Raw genomic sequence first — 19,621 nt, forward strand, 5'->3', positions numbered from 1 at the left:
TTAGCAGTAAAAGAATTGAAATATTACCTTGTCAGCTGTTTAATAGTTTTATTACAAAACAACCATTTTAGGAAAGTGTCAAAAGTAGAAGTAAACACTTAAGTAAAAACTAAATAAACATGCCAAGAGCTATCGTTTAAAAATCCTAATGAATATACTTGGCCAAACCCAGACTCAAGACACAAATTTACTTTGCCACTTAACAAAAAATGAAGCAGAATGCCCTTCATTTTCAGTGTATTTTTAAATGTTTGCGCATGTGTATTCCTGCAGGCAACTGCAGAATAATCAAGTATGAAAACAAAAACAACCCCTTTCAGGTTGAATGAACAAGCCACATAAAAACGCTCAATATACTCCAGGACAGCCAGGGCCATTACTGTCTCAGAAAACCAAAAACCAAACTTCAATATAAATGTTTAAGAAAACACCAGTATCATGTAGGAAATATAATTCATGAAAAATTACTTTTCTTCATTAAAACTATCTTCTTTAAACTTGGAAATGATACACAAAAGAGTCTATGGGATATGTGGCCCTTCTGTGATGCTAACATCAGCAGAGTACACAGATTTAGTCTAACACTAAATCTGTAGAGACAGCCCTGAGACTGTGCCACATCTATAATAACGCCATTGGTGGAAGTGGGCCGTGGACCAACTGCTGATCTTCATCTCTTTTCCAGTGCTTCTCCAATGCCAGCTTCTTTTTAGCTAGTTGGAAGTGAAGCATCTATCTTCCCCATGGCTTCATCCTGGAAGAGCAGCTTTCGGAATATATTTGCATAAAATGGTCCATACACCTGTTTGTTGAGATTCACGATGTTTGCGTACTGGCAGCCAAGCACTTCCAGTTCCTGCTGAATGACATCGAGGCCGCCTGGCATGGGAGGCAAGCTCTTCTGAGCACTTGGAAGACAGAGCAGGCTTTTCATATACAACTGGATCCGTTTATCTAAAGGAAAAAGTGGTATCTTTACTGTTCCATTACTGAAGCACACAGTCTTTAATAATAAGCAGTAAGGTTCCCGTTTACCTGCCTCTACTCAAGTGGCATTACAGTTCTTCCCATTAAAAATAGAGAGCATTTCTTTATCCGTCAAATCTGAACTGCCTTTGTGACCTGTTTCTGCCTAATGTACATGTTCTAGAAATGCCAGGTTGCCGACAGCATGCCTGAACGTTAAGATGCATGACTGACACCCACTTTGCTACCGTCAACCATGTGAATAAGGCTGAAACTGCTGGAGAATGAGACCAAAGACAGAGAAACCATGCTCTCTGAAGCTCCGTAGAGAGAGCCTCTAGATGAGCAACCTCTCAAAGCTCCTGATAGGAGTCTAGCCAACAGGGCTACCAACCTAAGCCACAGCTAGCCACAGAAATAAAGGAGTTTAAACAAGGCAAAGAACGACTTAGCTGCCCTACAGACGTGTGAGAAATAAATAAATAAATGAATTAATAAATCTCAGGCTATAGAGTTTGGGAGTAACATTTATAACCAGAGATAGTTGATTAGAAAAAAAAAATAGTGCTTTTGTGAGGTATGACTGTTTTATAAAAGTCAATGCCCAATATCCACAATCATTACTGAAGCTGGCACTGCCAAATTTAGCCAACATCATGTGTCTTTGGGTTTTTGTTTTGTTTTTATAAAGGCAATTTAAGATCAGGGATTTCACACTGAAATCCAAATTTTTGGTTGTTCAAGAAAATAATCTAGAAACCCAGCACACATAGAAGTTTAACTGAGGAAATCTGGCCACACATCTCGTTTATGCAGAGATAGTTGAAGGGCCTGCCTGTGGCTCTGTTCTGGTTAAAAGCAGTACTCTGCAAAGCACCCAGGTTTGGTAACTAAGTATCCAGCTTCTCTGCAGGAGGCAGTGAGGAAAGGCTGCTGCAGCGCCTCCCCTAGCTGCCTCGCTGCATCTGACTTTGTGAGTACCGTATACAAGCAAATGCATGCACAGATCTGGCTACAGCCTCAGCCTCAGCCTCAGTAGTGCCAACCAGGCTTCCTTCAACACATACAGCTTCAAGGACTCTCCCTGGCTTTGGAAACAAAACCCTCATCAATAAGAATGTTTACTAATAACACAGTCCACTGAGCACAGGCAGCTGTGACATTAAATGAAACTTTCTTTCTCCTTTAGAGAAAAAGTCATGAAGCCTGGGGTGACCTCAAACACACATGGCTGAATTATACCTCTTCTTGCCTCCACATCTCAAGTTGTGAGATTTACAGACATAAGTCAGTGTGCCTGGCTTTTGGTATTAACCAGACCTTATTTTCAACCTTTCCCCACAAAGTACACTGTAGCCAGAAGTGACCCAGAATGTTCAAGTTTCTAAAGTCCATGTCTCAGACAGAATACTTCCCCTTCTTAACTCCTGCCCCAGCCCATTTCGCCTGTCCAGATCTCCAGTGCCTAATCTAAAGTAACTTCTCTGACCATCTGTCACATGCTCACATACCAGATCACTCTCCGCGGGAAATGTGTTTCTCCTATCTTAAGGGTGAGCTGGGAAGGGGGTAAGAGACTATGTCTCTTTATATTCCTGGCCTGATCCATGGCACAAAAATCCTGACTGAAATAAAATGAGAACAGAATGAAAAAAGTTTATAAATACCAAACCAAAAACAATGGAAGCCTGAGAATGGAGCCTGGAAAAGGCAAGCATAGACAATATAATTCTCATCTGTGTATTTCAACAACAGGAGAAATGATTCATGTATCAGGCTATTGAAAAAAAAAATCACCTCTCAAGAATGTAAATGGCTATAGGCATGCACAGACAATACATGATCCACAAATAATTTTTACTTTTATGTACATATATATGGAAATGTTTTGGTTTGAAAGAAAATTTCCATTATAATTATCTTTTCAAACAGTTGTGGTAAGAAGTGGAATGCCCTTGGCAAGTGTACTCACATCAACTGAGAACACAAGGTGGCAGAGAATGGGTGCCATGCACAGAGAGAGCCTTTCCTATATGCAAAGGTCTAAGGGCTTAATTTATACCAGTTTCTCATCATGTAAAAACCCAGTGACCTTTCCTGTTGGACTGGCTGCCTCTTGTAGACCTAACTTCATCACAGATACAATTCAAATACTTTATCACAAGAAAGCCTAAAAGTAAAATCCTTCCAAAATGGTTATTTCTATACGTGGTTCTGTCTCCTCTTTGGACAAGACAACTTTTTAGGCCAATACTACAAAGCATTTGTTCATTCTGAAGCAGCTAAATGAAGTCCCTTCCAAAGACCTGTCCTTGGCTTCCAAAGTCAAAAAAGAGACACTCAAGACAGTTACTCAAATAGCTAAGGAAATAATACATTGAATAAGATTTCAAAAATACTTTCCACGTGCAGAAGAGGCAAAGCTGCCCTTCAGAGAGCTAGGAAACAAAAGCTGCTTTACCAGATTTTAACAGGCATTTCCTGCCCTTTTCCTCCTTCCTTTCCATTTGATATCCAGGGCACAGGTACACTGTGAGTTCAGACCACTTAAGACTTCCGCTCTGCTCAAAGCACAACAGTTAGGAAAAGGAGCCCCGAGGCAGGCAGGCAGGTAAGAATACCAAGTCTGCCCTGTTATTTCATCACGGGTACTCTAGAGCAGATATTAAATGCCACCTACAGACTCGGCGCTAGGTATAGAAACAGAAGACACACCCCTGTGCTCATGAGTCTATATAGTAGCGGGAAGCCAGCAGCAGGGATCTATTTCTTCAGGAGCACACCTCTCAGATTACAACTCCTCTAGAGACAAAGAGGGCAAAGACAGGTCATCATATGGGGCATAAGCATAAGGGCTCTAACAAGCGCTGTGCCAATTACCATTGTCAACTACCTGTCTCCCCTTGGTAGCAGCCTCTATTGCCACTGACCATGCTGCACACTGGCACTGATCCTTTTGGGTATCAAGGTGAGGCTTTGGCCCACCTAAGTAGCCTGTGCAGCCCGAACTCCTAGTATCCTATGTTCCCAGGGATAAAAAGCCCATTGCAGGGCTGCTCAGCCCATAATAAGATGTGCCCACATTATTGCAGCAACAGCACTGTATGTGGTAAGCTTACAGCTTAATCCCAGAATGTTAGTACATTCTAATCCCATATTCTTCCCTCCTTCAAGACTTTATTTTTCAGTCTTCAGTAACTGAGCACATTTTACAAACACCTGCTTTTGTCCTCTTTAAGGGTTAACAACACCCTGATTTGGGGTAAGGGAGATATGTCCGCCCTACTCTCACTGATACTCTGGTTCAGCAGACTGTCCAGGACATGAATGCACATTTCAAGATTCAGTTCTTTTGCCTCTAATCACCATGACCAATTCAAGGGCAGAACCTGACCCACAGCTAGGCCACCATAGCCAACGGGACTCCAAGCTGGGTCACTGTTTAGCTAACAGAGAACTAAGGCTCTCGGTTCTTGTTTGACTTAAACATGGAAGGATGATGGGAAAGCACAACACCTTACTGTGCAGGCATCCAGCCTACAGGAAGACAGTGCTGAGAGAGAGCATCGAAAAACTAGAATCTCTTATTACACTGTCAGCAGCCTGCCCCACCCTTGGCCCTCTCAGCTGTAGGAGAAAACTGCCCTTTTTACCTAAATTAGTCACAGGTAACAGAAAGAGTCCTGATCCATACTGCCAACTCTCTAACCCAGCCTAATACTGAGAAGGTTATTTACTAGACCAACTAGGTCAATGAGAGCCCACCCATGATGCCTCTCAGTTTCTATTACTCTGTCTCTTTAATTCTGACCAAGAAGAGGGCCTCAGTTCTCCCAGGGATGCTCATGGAAAAACCATTAGCCTCATTCTGTGAGTGTGCTGAGAGTAGCTCTGAGCTGCACATTCACCCAGGATTTCCACACCATCATGTACTATCTTCATCAAGCCCACTTGCTGGATAGTTATGATAGGCTCCGAAGGACCACCCCCACTTCTTATGAACAGAGGAGTCAGACCTATGTAAACAACAGCATTTCTCTATACTTTTACTATTTGTCCTCCAGAAGTGAAAGCTAAGCATCAGTGCTGCCTGGTTCTACATCAACTTGACCCAAGCCAGAGTCGTCTGAGAGGAGGGAGCCTCAACTGAGAAAATGCTTCCATAAAATTGGGCTTTAACCAAGCCTGTTGGGCATTTCTCTTATTTAATGATTCATGGGTGAGAGCCTAGACCACTGTAGGTGGGGCCATCCCTGGACTGGTGGTTCTGGGGTCTATAAGAAAACAGGCTGAGCAACCCACAGGGAGCAAACCAGGAAGCAGCACTCCTCCATAGCCTCTGCATCAGCTCCCACCTCCAAGTTCCTGCCCTGTGTGAGTTCTTGTCCTGTCTGCTTTTGATGATGAACTGTTATATGGAACTGTGAGTAAAATAAACCCTTTCCTTCCTAAGTTGCTTTTGGTCATGGTGTTTCATGCCAGCAATAGTATGACTGTATCTCATGCTCAACATCCAATTGTATCACAGGAGTTTCAGATTTGGCTGGGCTCTTTGTTTACTTTTGTCTGGAGTGAACTTGATGGGCTGAACATCTCTAATCTGGAAATCTAAAATCTCAATTGCTTTTAGTACTATGTTTAATACTAAAATATGACTGACACTTATACAGCAAGTTAAAGCAAACTAAAGTAGAAACTGATTAAAAAATAAAGAAAACTCACCCATCAAGGTACAGACAGGATTGTCCTTCTCTTCAAGGCTTGAAAACTGACCGACAAGATTAGCTTGAACCTGAGCATTTAAAATGGATGAGCCTCTCTCTTTCAGGGCTTTATTAACTTCAGCACAGGTCTGAACACCAATAGAATTCAAGGCTTCCTTCAAGTTAAAGGTCCTACACAACATAGAGCAAACTGCATTAGGCCAAGTCTGGGTCTTCAGGCATCTTTCTGTTTTGTTTTTAAATATACTAACTTATTGCAAATGCTTAGTAATTTTCTCTTATAAGCAACAATTGTTTCTTATTAAAATGAACAGAAAATAGTGCCTCTCCCAATTGCCAATGTTCACACTTAATAGGTTTTAAGTGCTGAAAACCATGCAATATATACCCAGTGTCTAATGGAAGTGTAAAATACCATTTATTTAAAAGATTTATTTATTATGTATACAATGTTTTGCCTGCAGGCCAGAATGGGGCAACAGATCTCATTATTGATGGTAATGAGTCACTACGTGATTTCTGGGAATTGAACTCAGGACCTCTGGAAGAGCAGACAGTGGTCTTAACCTCTGAGACACCTCTCCAGCCTTGTAAAACCCCATTTATAGGTTTAGCAAAAGGGACAGGAAATATCCATTTACTTCTTAAATCCACTACTCTGATTCATTCAAATATATTTTTGAAAGATTTATCTCACATATATCAGTGTTTAGGCTGAATATATGTATGTGCACTAAATGTACATCTGGTAAATATGTAGGCCAAAAGAGGTCATCAGATCCTCTGGAACTGAAGTTACAGATAGTTTTGAGCTGCCATGTGGTGCTGGGAACTGAACCTGAGTCATCTGCAAGACCAGCCAAGTACTTTTAACTATCTCATAGACATTTTTTAATCAGTTGAGTAGACAAATTTTCTGTGCCTATAGGGGTAAATCTTTAACACCAACAGAGATACTGAGAATCCAAATTACCTAAAATATTTGACTGATCATGACCAAAGGCAATAAACTCCCCATTACTACTTTCCAGGAACTAATGTCAAATACACAGTCTAGACCTTATAAACAGTAAGTAAGGAGTATGTCATTTAATCAATAAGGGAAGAGGGAATTAGTCAGGGTGTTTGTTGGACCTGCACTATTATAAGAATTGAAATGAAATAGGCCTCGGAAGATGGAGAAAACAGGGAACAGGACAGAGGCCTACCACAGAGGGCCTCTGAAAGACTCTACCAAGCAGTGTATTAAAGTAGATGCTCAGACTCATAGCCAAATTTTGGGCAGAGTGCAGGGAATCTTATGATAGAAGGGGGAAGAAGAAAGACCTGGAGGGGACAGGAGCTCCACAAGGAAACCAACAGAACCAGAAAATCTGGGCACAGGGGTCTTTCTGAGACTGATAATCCAACCAAGGACCATGCATGGCGATAACCTAGAACCCCTGCACAGATGTAACCCATGGCAGCTCAGTGTCCAAGTGGGTTTCCTAGTAAGGGGAACAGGGGCTGTCTCTGACATAAACTCGGTGCCTGGCTCTTTGATCACCTCCCCCTGAGGGCCAAGCAGCCTTTCCAGGCCACAGAGGAAGACAATGAAGAGAGTCCTAATGAACCCTGATAGGCTAGGGTCTGAGGGAATGGGAGGAGGGAGGGAGGGCAGGATTGTGAGGAGATGAGGGAAGGGACTACAGTTGGGATACAAAATGAATAAATCATGATAAAAAAATTTTTCAAAAAACAAAATAGAATAATTGAAATGGTATTATCATGATCTAGAAAGGGTTCTTTTGTATCACTGTGAAAAATGTGAATTACAGAATCAGATGAGTAGTTGCCTAGAGATAATGGAGCATAATGGAGTAAATTAGGGCTAAGTCTGATGTACTAAGGTATGTGGCAGGTCAGTATCAGAGTCAGCAGATAGGGTGGGGCTTTAGACAATAGGACAAGAAGAGGCTTAGTTTTCCCACTTCCACCCACACCACCCAAGACAAAGCCTATCCTCTGAGCTTCAGCCCAAAATGAGAAGTGCAGATCCCAAGCTACTGAGATTCCTACTGTAGGTTTTAGCACATAGTTTATGTTCTTTATAACAAATGGGAGGACAAGTGTATCTCTCTTCATGGCAGGAACAGAAGATAGAACCCTAAAAACAACACCACATGAGATTCATGGAAACACTGACAAGACCTGTCTTCCGATGTAGACAGTGTCCCAATGGGATGGCCCTAAAAGCAAAAAGCCAAGTGAAATTATAATATCCAGTGAAGAGCAACACTGGGGATGGATTCAGCAAAAGGAAAACTTCCCTCAGGCTGATGGTAGACAGGATCTATTAAAGTCAGTGGTCATCTCTTCAGAAAAAAGGGTAGAGATGACCCATCAAAGCCCTGCCTGACAAAGCAGTTCTGCACATGGCTCTGTGATCTGCTAGTTTTGCTTCCCAGGGCACTGTCAGAAAAACTCTGCGCACACTACTGAAGGGGAAGCATGGCCTGTGTCAGAGAGCACACCGCTGCCTCCTATGCAAGGACATTTAGATCTTTCAAGACACTGGAGGACACTGAAGAAAGAGGAGATGCAAGAAATTTTAAAGCCAGTGCTGACTGCTGCATCCACATGGCCAAGGTGATTACCTGTTTTGGGAAACACATGCAACATGTTCCTATGTGACGAAGGAAATACATACATGAAGAACTTACTCTTTATTCATGCCTTCCAGCAGAACAGTGGAAATCCTTTTTAACCTGTTTGCAAGCTCAGGCAGGCCTTCTGTAATAGCACCCATCATGTTGTTGGTAATTAGGGATACGCAGGCAATCATTTTCAATTGATTCAGCTTTTCTGTCAGTTCCTTAAGTCGTGTTCCATCTGTCATGAGTGTCTAGCATATTTGTTGAAGCACAATGCCATGAAAATGTAAAATAAGCAGTGTCATACCCACATTCTCATTTTTATCTGATTTTAGTTAACACACCATATGCAACACAGACAGACCATCTGACTCAAAGTCAAAACTCAAGAATTAAGACACTGGGAATCTTGGGGGAGGAAAAAGTCACTCACCTCTGGTAAGACTTTTTTCTGATAATCCCACTGAAGTAGTTTCAAGTAACAACTATTTAGCACCAGCAAAGGGCTTAGACTTGGCATGGAACTATGTTCAGCTCCAGGAGCTACAGCAGTCTCAGAAAGTAATTCTTCATCTATAGACTCTTTTAGCCATTCTGTAGTTTTACTGAGGGCATCTAAGGGGGAGAAAAGCCATACATATAGTTGTTCATTAGCAAATCAGTCCTTTGGTTTATATATTCAACATGACAGATTCTATGTAGGACCCAGGCATGAATGAAAAGACACAGCCATGGTCCTAAGTCCTTATGGAGAGACAGACTTGTAAATAACTGTTGCTTATAACAGAATACAATGAATGCTAAAGGAATGTGAGAGAAGAGGGACTATTCAGAGTGCTGTATGAGTCAATGCTAAAGTTACCTCACGCAGCATGAGCTCAAAAGCATGAAGAATATGGATTTGTTTTTAGTACCAATTAGAGCTTTTGCTTCAAACAGTATAATCTCAGCAGGTCCCTTAAAGAAAATTCAAATCTCCACAGGAATGCTATGTAAGAAATATGACCCCCGGGGTCCGAGGATTGTTCAATGTTCCTGAATAAACTGCATTGAAAAAAAAAAAAAAAAAAAGAAATATGACAAAACAGGAAATTCAGTTGCCCAGCACAATTCTTACTATAATGCAAAGACTGTTCAAAAGGGAGGAAGAGAGAAGTGGTGGGTGGGCTGGGAGACCCCCTGAGCCTACATCTCCCATGTAACTTGTCTGAACTGTCCAAAGAGCTTCAGCGAGCACCGCTTTTCAGAGGGGCTGCTTACTCCAGACAACAGGTGACAGAGAAAGAGGAGGGCATTAGCCACCCGCCTTACTAAGTTAAGCAAGAGGGCTTCAGACAGGAAAGTATCTTCAGGAGGCTTGGTTGTTTACTGAAGACCTGGCTCTCTGAAAGCCCAGAAATCTCCTTAGGTCATCATGAAATGGCTTCATTTCAACTCTTGACTTACGACAGGCTACCTCAGCAAATACTGGCATTTGAGGCTAGATAACCTTTTGCTGTGGGGCACTTCCCTGACCCCTCTGGGATGTTTAGTAGCACCCTGACCTCTATGCCTGCTAGATGCCAGTCATGATGCCAACCATCAGAATAGGACAGTCAGAGGTCCCTAGATATGGTTCCATGAGGGTGGGGGAGGCGCAGGCAAAGACACCCCCTGCTGAAGAGCCCTGACTTAGATGACAATTTGTATCCATGTAGCTGTTCCTCACTAACTCTGAATTCCGTATCTCCTACCTCATGAGCCAAATGAAATCATACTGAAGACTCTTCTAGAAGGATTTAGGTTTAGAGGCAATTTTTCTACTGGGCTGTGACAGCCTTACAGCAAAATTCACTTTGTTCTACATTAGACCCAGTTCTAAGATTTCCCACTAGAAGCAAATTGCTTTTTGTATGATAGCTCTCATAAAAGCATCCATTTGATAGACGTTATAAGGTATCAATTGCCAAGAGGAATGGACTAAATGCAGATGCCAATTTTTTTCAACAACAATAGAAAAAAAGAGCAGATTGCAATTCTTCCTTGAAGTGGGGTACTTCAACAGCGGTAACTTATGACTGGTGCTGTTTGCTACACTGAAGCCACACCACCTCCAGAATCTCAGGCCTGTTTCTTCTCAGTAACCAACACTTCTCTTGGTTTGATAGCCCCGTTTATAAAGACAGAAAAGGTTTTTTATTTGAAAGATATCCAACAGAGAAAGTGTAGTGGAAATCCAGGGAGATATAGTGTGATGGCTAATCAGCATTTAGACTGTACATTTAATCATTCACAGCTGACACAGTACATGCCCAGTTATCTCCAATTAAAGCTACAGTGTGGCTCGGTAGATCCAAATTCTGGCTGCCTTGAGAATCACCCAGGGGATTTAAAAAGAAAAACAACCATTCTGTGCACAGCTCCCAGCTCCTGGAGTTTGTGACTTCTCTGTCTAAGGCTTGGGCATGGGTATTTAAATGCCCAGGTCACACTGACAGACAGAACTACAGACGGAATGGGTTTACACTGAAGTATCTATACTTATCTCATCTCCATGTTGACATTTCACTCCTGAAAGCCTGTATACTGACTGTTCCATGGCCCCAAATGTAAGGTCCACAGATGAGGTATCCTGTAACCCCCCAAAGTCTTGGGGAGACTGGTAAAGCTTCTCAATTTGCTCATCTATTCTGTGGTAACTACTGGTGACCTCCTATGTGACAGGTACTGTACCAAGCACTGGGCATTCACAGATGAATACAGATGAAGCTCTGGAGGCACTTCCCCTGGAGTAGGAAGCAGAACATGCAGCACCATGACAGTGACATCTACTGCTCCAATTTTGGACAGTGCTCCAATTTCAGTTAGAAAAACATCTCCTTATCTATAACATCTATTCTTTGTTATGCCTTTTTTTATGTCTTCTTTTCAGATTATCAATTAAGAGGCCTCCCTAGCGAGAGGTTGGCTCACCTAAATTTATGTCCATTGGGCTCTTTCTGGGGACTCAATGTTGTCAGACTGTTCAGGCATGGCCCTTGTCTGAAGCAAACATTAGCCCATCTGTTGACATAGTCTGGCTTTCCTTAATTTGCCCTAGTGTGGCTCATGCATTTTAGCTGCTCTTCCTATTGGCCTTGGATTTGGGAGGCCTGGCTTCTGCCACTCTGCTCTTTATTTGGAGTGATTTTTTAGGTCCCTGCTAGGCATCAGTGCTAGGCATCAGTGCATTCTCCTCCTCCTGTCTGTTGTTGTCTTGGCTGCTGTCCTTTTGTTTTGAGATGGGGATCGTGTTGTATAACCCTAACACTTTGATACTCAATACATAGCCCAAATGGTCCTCCAACTCACAGCAATCCTCCTGCCCCAGTTTCCTGAGTTCTGGAATTACAGACGTGCTTGACACTGTAGAGTTTACCTTAGTTAGGGTTTTATTGCTGTGAAGAGATACCATGACCACAGCAACTCTATAAAGGAAAACATTTAATTGGAGCTGGTCAGAGGTTTAGTCTATTATCATCATGGTGGGAAGCATGGTGACAACAAACATGGTGTTGGAGAGGTGGCTGGGAGTTCTACATCCTAATCAGCAGCAGGAAGAGAGACTGACAATGGACCTGGATTGGGATTCTAAAATCCTAAAGCCTACCCCCAGTGACACACTTCCTCCAACAAGGCCACACCTCCCAATAGTGCAACTCTCTATGGGTCTGTGGAATCCTTTTCATTCAAACCACCAGAGTTCTTTAAAATGTTCCTAACTTGCTGGGGCTGGAGAGATAGCTCAGAGGTTAAAAGCACTGGCTGCTGCTCTTCCAGAAGTCCTGAGTTCAATTCCCAGCAACCACATGGTACCTTACAACCATCTGTAATGGGATCTTATTCCATCTTCTGGTATGTATAAAAACAGAACACTCATATACATAAGTAAATAAACCTAAAAAACAGTTCCTAAATTGCTTTATGTGTCAGGCCCAGATAATCATAATGGGATTCGATACATTTCATTGGTATTTAAAAATATGAAATAAGTGCATTAGAAAAATCTTATCAGATCTTATTATCTAAATAAACAAAACTGTCTTTTTGAAGATAATCCCATATTATTCCTAAGGGCAACTTAGCTGGTATGCCCAACATTACCTTACTAATACTTAGCATACGCATCTAATCACTGCCTAACTTTTTCAGAGTATATTCCAAATAAGTTGTTATATCTCTCCTTGGCAAAATAAAATTTTATCCTGAAATTAATTCAGAATTCAAACTACTTTGAATTTCACCCTATATAGTTATAAATATATAAAAATCATATACACCTTGGGCCAGGGAGACAGCTCAATAGGAAAGGCAGCCATTGCCAAACCTGACAACTGGAGTTTCATCCCGGAGATCCCTGTGTTTGAAGGAGAGAACTGAATCCTGAAAGATGTCCCTGCACACACACACACACACACACACACACACACACACCGAAAACTCCAGTAAGACTTGTGTCCTGTGTTAATGCTTCATGTGAGACTCTTATTTTGAGATTATGGCAGGGACCAACTTTTGGCAGGTGACTTGGGATATAAGTAACTAACATGTACTCTGCTTCCTGCACTTTTGACTTCTCTAGCTAACCAAAAATGAATTCTAAGCATAACTGGTTTTGCGGTATTCTTATGTCTATGGAAAAGAAGAGAGAGATTTGAGATAAACAAAACTAGAGTCAAGCATGTACTGAGGAGTTTGCCCGAGCCCTGCAGCGGTCTGCACTGGAAGCAAGTCTGCATTTGTGCATGAGCACACGTGAGCCTACAACCTGGTCGCAGGAAGCTGATGCCAAGAACCAAGGCAAGTGCAGGCTTCTCTTTCTTTTCTCTTTCCAATCCTTTTCTCAATACAGCTAAAATAGAGTATTTGAAGTCATAGAACTTTTATTACTAAAGAATCTTTGGTCATCATCTTGTCCCAGACGATAGCTGACACCCACTGCAATTTGCCCCACTGACAGTCCTTGCCTTTCCAGGAGAGGCAGGGCTGCACTTGTTAAAATGCCTATCCCTCTAACTCCAGTACTCAGGAAGCTGAGACAGGCAGATCTCTGCGCTCATGCCCAGCCTGGTGGTCTACAGAGCAGGTTACAGGACAACTAGGGCTAGAAACCCTATCTGAATAAAGCCAAAAGAAAAAAAAAAATGGCACAGAAAAAAAATGCCTTAGAAAAAGATGTTTCTAAGGCAGAGAAACATCTGGGCTATTTAGGCTATATTACCCACTGACATCATCTAGGGCCTATTAATTTAACCTCAGATTTCCATATGTAAATAGGTGATGACAGTATCAACCTCTCACAGACTTGAATGAAACAATCAAAGAGTTTGACAAAGAAGGTCACAGCATCACCACCAGCAATAGAAAGATGACTATCCAACAATTCAAACAGCTCCAAACAGCTCCAAAGACTGGGAAGGCCAAAACACCTATTTCCTTGTGAAGATTTTAATTTATCCTACAGAGCTTAATAAAGGTCTCTAAATTGTGATCACAAGGAAATGTGGTATCATGACCTTGTTACTAAGGAGAACACACCTAATTTCATGTTCTCCATGTGGCTGCCACAATCTATGTGCTCCTGTGCTGCCACTGTATAAGCCCATTTAAAAGCAGCATCCATTGTGCTCTGTTTACATAATGCTTCTGTGTTATCATTGTAATAAAAAAATATCAGCCTGTTAAAGGTAGGCTAAGGGGAAGGTAGGCCACCCAACAGCCTTCAATCACAGCTAACAAAATCCCAATCAACACAGCTGCTTGCTAGCTGCCATGGCACCTCAAGCTCTTCACTGGAAAAATAAAGGGTAACAGGACCCACCTTAATGGCTATTTGATTGAAGGAGGTCGTATTTGCTCAGTCCTCTCCCTCTCTGCCTCCCCTCCAGTCATAAACTACTGAAACTGCTCCCATCAAAGTGATCAATAATCCTCACTGGTCAAGTCTTGGCCTTCGTCTCCTGTCACATCCACGCACGATTCTCCATTTGCCCTGCCAGATGCCCCCCCTCTTGATTTTTCTGCTACTCCCCTGACTACTCTCCTAGTCTCTATTGCTGATCTTCCTGCTATGTTACCTCTAGATGCTCAGATGCCCCAGCCAGTCCCCTCAGCATCTACACTCACTCCCTAAGGCCATCTTACCCCATGTAATAAGTGATGAGTGCACAGACTGTGCGAGTCTGCCTGGGTGAGGCCAGCTCCATAAGCTGTGATATAGAAGAAACAATTTAACCTCTCTATGCCTCGTTTTCCCCATTTATAAAGTAGGAGGAAACTTCATGTTTTTCACTCTTTGCTCCCATGCAATCTATTCCCCATGCAGAAAACATATTCTAAAAGTAAAATTCATATGCTGCGCTCCTGCAAGACTCTCCAATGACTCATTAAAACAGCCATGTTCTAGATATCATCATACGATGATCTGCTTTTGTTTCCCTCTTAGCCCATAGCCCATCTAGCCTTCCTTGACTGATCTCCCTTTGGTAACATCTGCTTTGCCCATGCCAACCATCAAAAATGAGTCTGTGTTTCAGGGTCTCTTTTTTTACAGCTGCCTATGGCCAGAAAGTCCTTTTCCCTCAACCTGTGCATAACCCTTCCATAGTTCTTAGCAAACTTTGCTCAAAGGTTACGTACTAAAGAAGCCTTGCCTCTTCCCTTCTACAAACACCTCCACCCTCATTTCTGTCCTGCTGCTGTTTGCTCTCTAATAATACATCGAGAGTTTATGTTCGTCTGTCATGCCTTCCCAATAAAGATACAGCAGATCTCAACAAACGTGTATGGAACAAATCAATGGAAAAATAAGAGGTACTCAGCACATTTCCTGGGACAGAATGAACAACTAGAAGTTTTTGGCATCAACTTTTAAGAGGCTTAAAACATGTTTCCATTAACAAGAAAGCCAAAGCTCTTTAGTAACACAACATGAACAAGCACAAAAGTTACAGAATCTTATTTTGAAAAATTTTTGATATAAGCACACATCATATTATACATACTTGGAGTTTCTTCTAAAATTTCCTGGAATTTGTTTCTTTCATACTCCACCAAATTATGTTGAATGTGAGGTCTGATATTCTTAATGACAAAATTTGTCATGTCCATTCTCATGAGGTCCAAGACACGGAATATTTGTCTAAAAATTTTGGAATTGAAACAAAGATGTGGTTAAGAAGTTAAGTTGAAACTGACCATTACTACCTATGTGTCACAGGCTGGATGAGATAAACCTCTTGAAAAACATCTGAAACGCTTGAGGTGTCAAAGATCATTCACCAGGGTCATTTTTCAAGGAAGGTTATACGTGTGTGTTCTAAACATCTCCTCCAGATACTGCAAGAGCATCTACTGTGGTAAATATTGACAACACCACTGAGAACCCACTGTGATTTGAAGAAGCCTGAACACAATGCATAGGATTCTACTACCAGGGAAAGAATAAAAACATCTAAATGAAAGGACAGGGCAGTGAGGCATTGGGGAAAAGTTGTTTTTTAGGCTAAGCAGTCAGTCCTGTGCTCAAACTCAGCTTTTCAACCGACCATATCTATGGTCACACGCACTATTCCTCAATCTCTTTTTGCTTCTGTTTCTCATGATGAAAAGAAGAGGCAATCCCCTTGGAAGGGTGTTATGAACAGTAGTGAGATAATGAAAATACAAGTTTAGGAAGTGTTTGTGGTCATTGCTGCTTTATACATACAGCCAGGAAATGGAACCAGCCTATTTAACTGTTAACTGATGAGTGAATAATGAAAATGTAGTCAACTTATACCAGTGGTTCTCAACCTTCCTAATGCTGGCAGCCTTTAATACAGCACCTCATGTGCTGGTGACCCCCAATCAGAAAATTATTTTTGTTGCTACTTCATAACTATAATTTGCTGTTATGAACCATAATATAAACATCTGTATTTTCTAATAGTCTTAGGTGACCCTGTGAAAGGGTTGTTTGAACCCTAAAGAGGTTGTGACTCACAGGTTGAGAACCACTGACTTATACTATAAAATTTTACTAAATTGCTAAAAACAAAAAACAACAACAACAACAACAAAAAATAGAATTATGAGTTGGGCATAGTGGTGTATGCCTGTAATCCCAGCACTCTGGGAGGCTGAGGCAGGCAGATCTCTGTGAGTTTGAGACCAGCCTGGCCTACAAAGTGAATCCAGGAGAGCCAAGGATACACAAGAGAAACCTATATAGAAAAAAAAATATAGAATTATAAAATGCACAGGAAAATGCATGTAACTGGAAAACATTCTACTGAATGAAGTGACTTAGATCCAGGAAGACAATCTTCATGTTTTCTCCCATGTAAAGATCCTAGCTTAGACTTTTGAGATTTATGTGTCTGTGTTGTATAAGTGTATGCAAAGGTCAAGAACCAAAAAATAAGCCAGGAAGTTGCAGAAGGCCTAAGAGGATGCGATAGTAAAACATACAGGATATGAAAGTTGGGAAGGGGGAGACATGATGTGTGAAAAGGTTTAAACAGGGATGGATCTGGGGGTGAGTAACAAAAAAGATGTATTAAAATCTATATAAAACTCACTGCTTTATAAGCTAACTAAAAATCCCCAATTAAAAAAAAAAAAGCTTGGAATCCCACATGAATGGGTAATGCTGCTCCCAGAAGCCATGGGTCCTTAACCCAAAATCCCATTGTTAGGAATGGGACCTCTCTCTCTGAGTTGTTGCCCAGAAAAGTCCCCAAATTTCCCCCAAAACAACAGACTACTGCCACTGCTCTTGGTTTTCTACCAGAATTAGAATTAGATTCTACTGCTAAAGATTCTATACACTTTGTCAAAATAAAGAAATCAAGCTGGAACTAAGAGGGAAGCTCCCTCTGGCTACATAGTGTCAAAAGATTCTGCCCAGACTGCTGGAGAAGAAAATTCATCAATGATTTTATCTAGCTGTGAACCCTATATGCTACAATACAGATCTGCTGGGCTGAGGTGGTATAACTGTTTACTGGGTAACCAACTGCCTCCTGATTGGATTTAAGGCCTACTTCACAAAGGGAATATACAGCTGATACTATGACTTGGAAGGTCATAGGACATAGAGGGACCCTACTAATGTTGTTTGACTAAATATACACATTTGTCAAACTGCCTTCTAAATATCTGTGTTTATACTGAGAGATTAATGCTGCTCTCAACCTCAGACACAGTGGGTGAAGGATACAAGACTGGGTCCCTTCAACATTCCAAAATGGATAGAGGAGGCATCCATGGAGTCCCACCCCTGCTTAGGAACTGTTAGCAGTTAATGGTTGTCAGAACTGGGGGTAGCATTTTCTTCAGTGACTGTGGTACTGGTGAGTTACCCATGCTCCTGCAAATCGGCAAATAGCTCCACCCATGCATACAAAAGGAACTCTAAACTCAGTGGATTAAAAAAATGTGGCATCCAGTAGGCAACTATGACCAAAATAAGCACTGGAGATTTGACATTATTTGCCAGGAATACTGGTAACTGGAAGCAGAACTTCTACAATTTTCCAGAACTCAGCACAATTCTACAAACATATAAAGCCTATTGTACAGATACCTTGAGAAACCGTCAACTTGCTACAAGCTACAAATGAAATTACCTTCTACATACAGACCAGTTTTCATCTCTTTGCTTTCTAAAACCATGACATAAAACTCAATCATCAATATGACTTTTATTCATAAAAAGATATAGTTTCCTTCAATGGCAATAGTGGCTCACAGTATGTCCTCTGGAATCACAAGGAAGCTATTATCTACAGGGCTAGACAAGATTTTCAGACATGAGCATGAACCTCACATCTCTGGAGAAACTTTAGCAGAGCTGGATGGCTGACCACCAGTCTCCTGGCGGATATGAGGCTATGATTGGGACTTCAATCTGTGTGGGACTGTGTGGCTAGTCAAAGTCAAGGGGATATGCCTCTTTGGGGATGAGGTTACATACTGATGTCCCACAGTCTTTTCCCACTTGTAGCTGAATGGAGAAAATATCACAAGCTATGTGAGGGGCAGCCAAGGACAGAGGAGTTTTATGTCCCCAAAAGGCAAGTGGAGAGCTGCCTGACCAATAATCCTAGAGTGAGACAATGATACAAAATTTTATTGATGAAATCACTGAGAATTCAATAGTAGCTAATGACACATACCAATGCATATGGCTTCCTCTAACCCTGGCTCCATTAGGACACCCTTGCTGAAAGCTCTATGCTCTAGAACTCCTTCAATAGCTGCAGGAGTAACTGTTTACTCTCCAGTTCATTGTTCAAGGTCTGTTTCTCCCTTTCACTCTATACCAATGGGACCAGAAATGCTGTTTTTATTACTGGATCCTCAGGACCCATTGCATGCAGACTAACAACCTTGCTAGAAAATTCTACACACACTGTCAAGGACTGACTGGCACCGTTTTTCTTTTCCCCCTGGCATCACAACTGCTTTGGAAGGCTATTACTCCCAGGTCTCTTTTGAAGAAATGCGAAGACACTTTAAGAAAATGCATACAGAAAAAGGGCTAACCTCAGCATCTCCACAATGTTGGTAGTAGCCTTCAACTCTCTGATATCTTCATCTCTCACAGGAGCACATATCTTTCCCATTGTGTTGATGACATAGCTGGCCAGACCTTGAATGTCAACAGCATTGTGCTCAGCCTGCTGTCTAATGAGGTCGATATCCAGAACTTCACAGATCTGGCTATGAAGCCTGTTCCCACCAGGAGTGAGGAGAGAGAGAAGAATCTGCAGAGGGAAAGGAGAGTCAGTAGTGCTGTTACAGATGAAGATGCTCTCCCATCACACTGCAGCACCCCCATGATGCAAGCCATCTCTCTGCACATCAGAAACACTCAGTGTCTCAACCTTGACAAGAAAGCTTACTCTGCTGGGTCAAAAGCCACCACTGTGCTAAGAACTGATGTTTCAGAATGAAAACAACTGGCAAGGAAGCAGAGCCTGAACACTTCCAAAAGCCCTCAGAGAGAAAACGATGGCTCCAAAAATACTCAAGAGTAGATGACACGCAACCCTGTAAGTCCATGAGGAATCCTTTGCACTCAAATATTATACAAGCCGACAGTTAACGGACTCCGAGCTACATACACAGTAATGGCTGGGGATAAAAAAGCTCTGCGCCTGACAGTCTCAAATCCCTCTGACCTCAAAACTTGGTGACCCTGGGTGAGTTAGAGAGCTATATACATAAAATAATAGTACAGTGTATGGTAAAGAGCAAGCATCTTGTAAATGTCACTGAAAACAACTGCCATTT

General features: G+C 41.8%; 1 protein-coding gene across 2 annotated transcripts in view; it reads right to left on the reverse strand.

The window, feature by feature from the left end:
* Window positions 1-28: 28 nt before the first annotated feature.
* The window catches only part of Tcp11l2 (t-complex 11 like 2), a 34,283-nt gene continuing 14,690 nt past the window's right edge, over window positions 29-19,621 (reverse strand). For both annotated transcript variants that reach the window (XM_060377834.1, XM_021656566.2), the window contains exons 5-10: window positions 18,872-19,092; window positions 15,346-15,482; window positions 8,757-8,938; window positions 8,393-8,574; window positions 5,689-5,861; window positions 29-954 (exon numbers count right to left, since the gene is read on the reverse strand). In XM_060377834.1, coding sequence (XP_060233817.1) covers window positions 710-954; window positions 5,689-5,861; window positions 8,393-8,574; window positions 8,757-8,938; window positions 15,346-15,482; window positions 18,872-19,092 — 1,140 coding nt within the window. In that variant the 3' untranslated portion in view covers window positions 29-709. The remainder of the gene's footprint in view (window positions 955-5,688; window positions 5,862-8,392; window positions 8,575-8,756; window positions 8,939-15,345; window positions 15,483-18,871; window positions 19,093-19,621) is intronic.

This window comes from Meriones unguiculatus, chromosome 2 (assembly GCF_030254825.1).
Source record: "Meriones unguiculatus strain TT.TT164.6M chromosome 2, Bangor_MerUng_6.1, whole genome shotgun sequence".
In the NCBI taxonomy this organism is placed as follows: Eukaryota; Metazoa; Chordata; class Mammalia; order Rodentia; family Muridae; genus Meriones; species Meriones unguiculatus.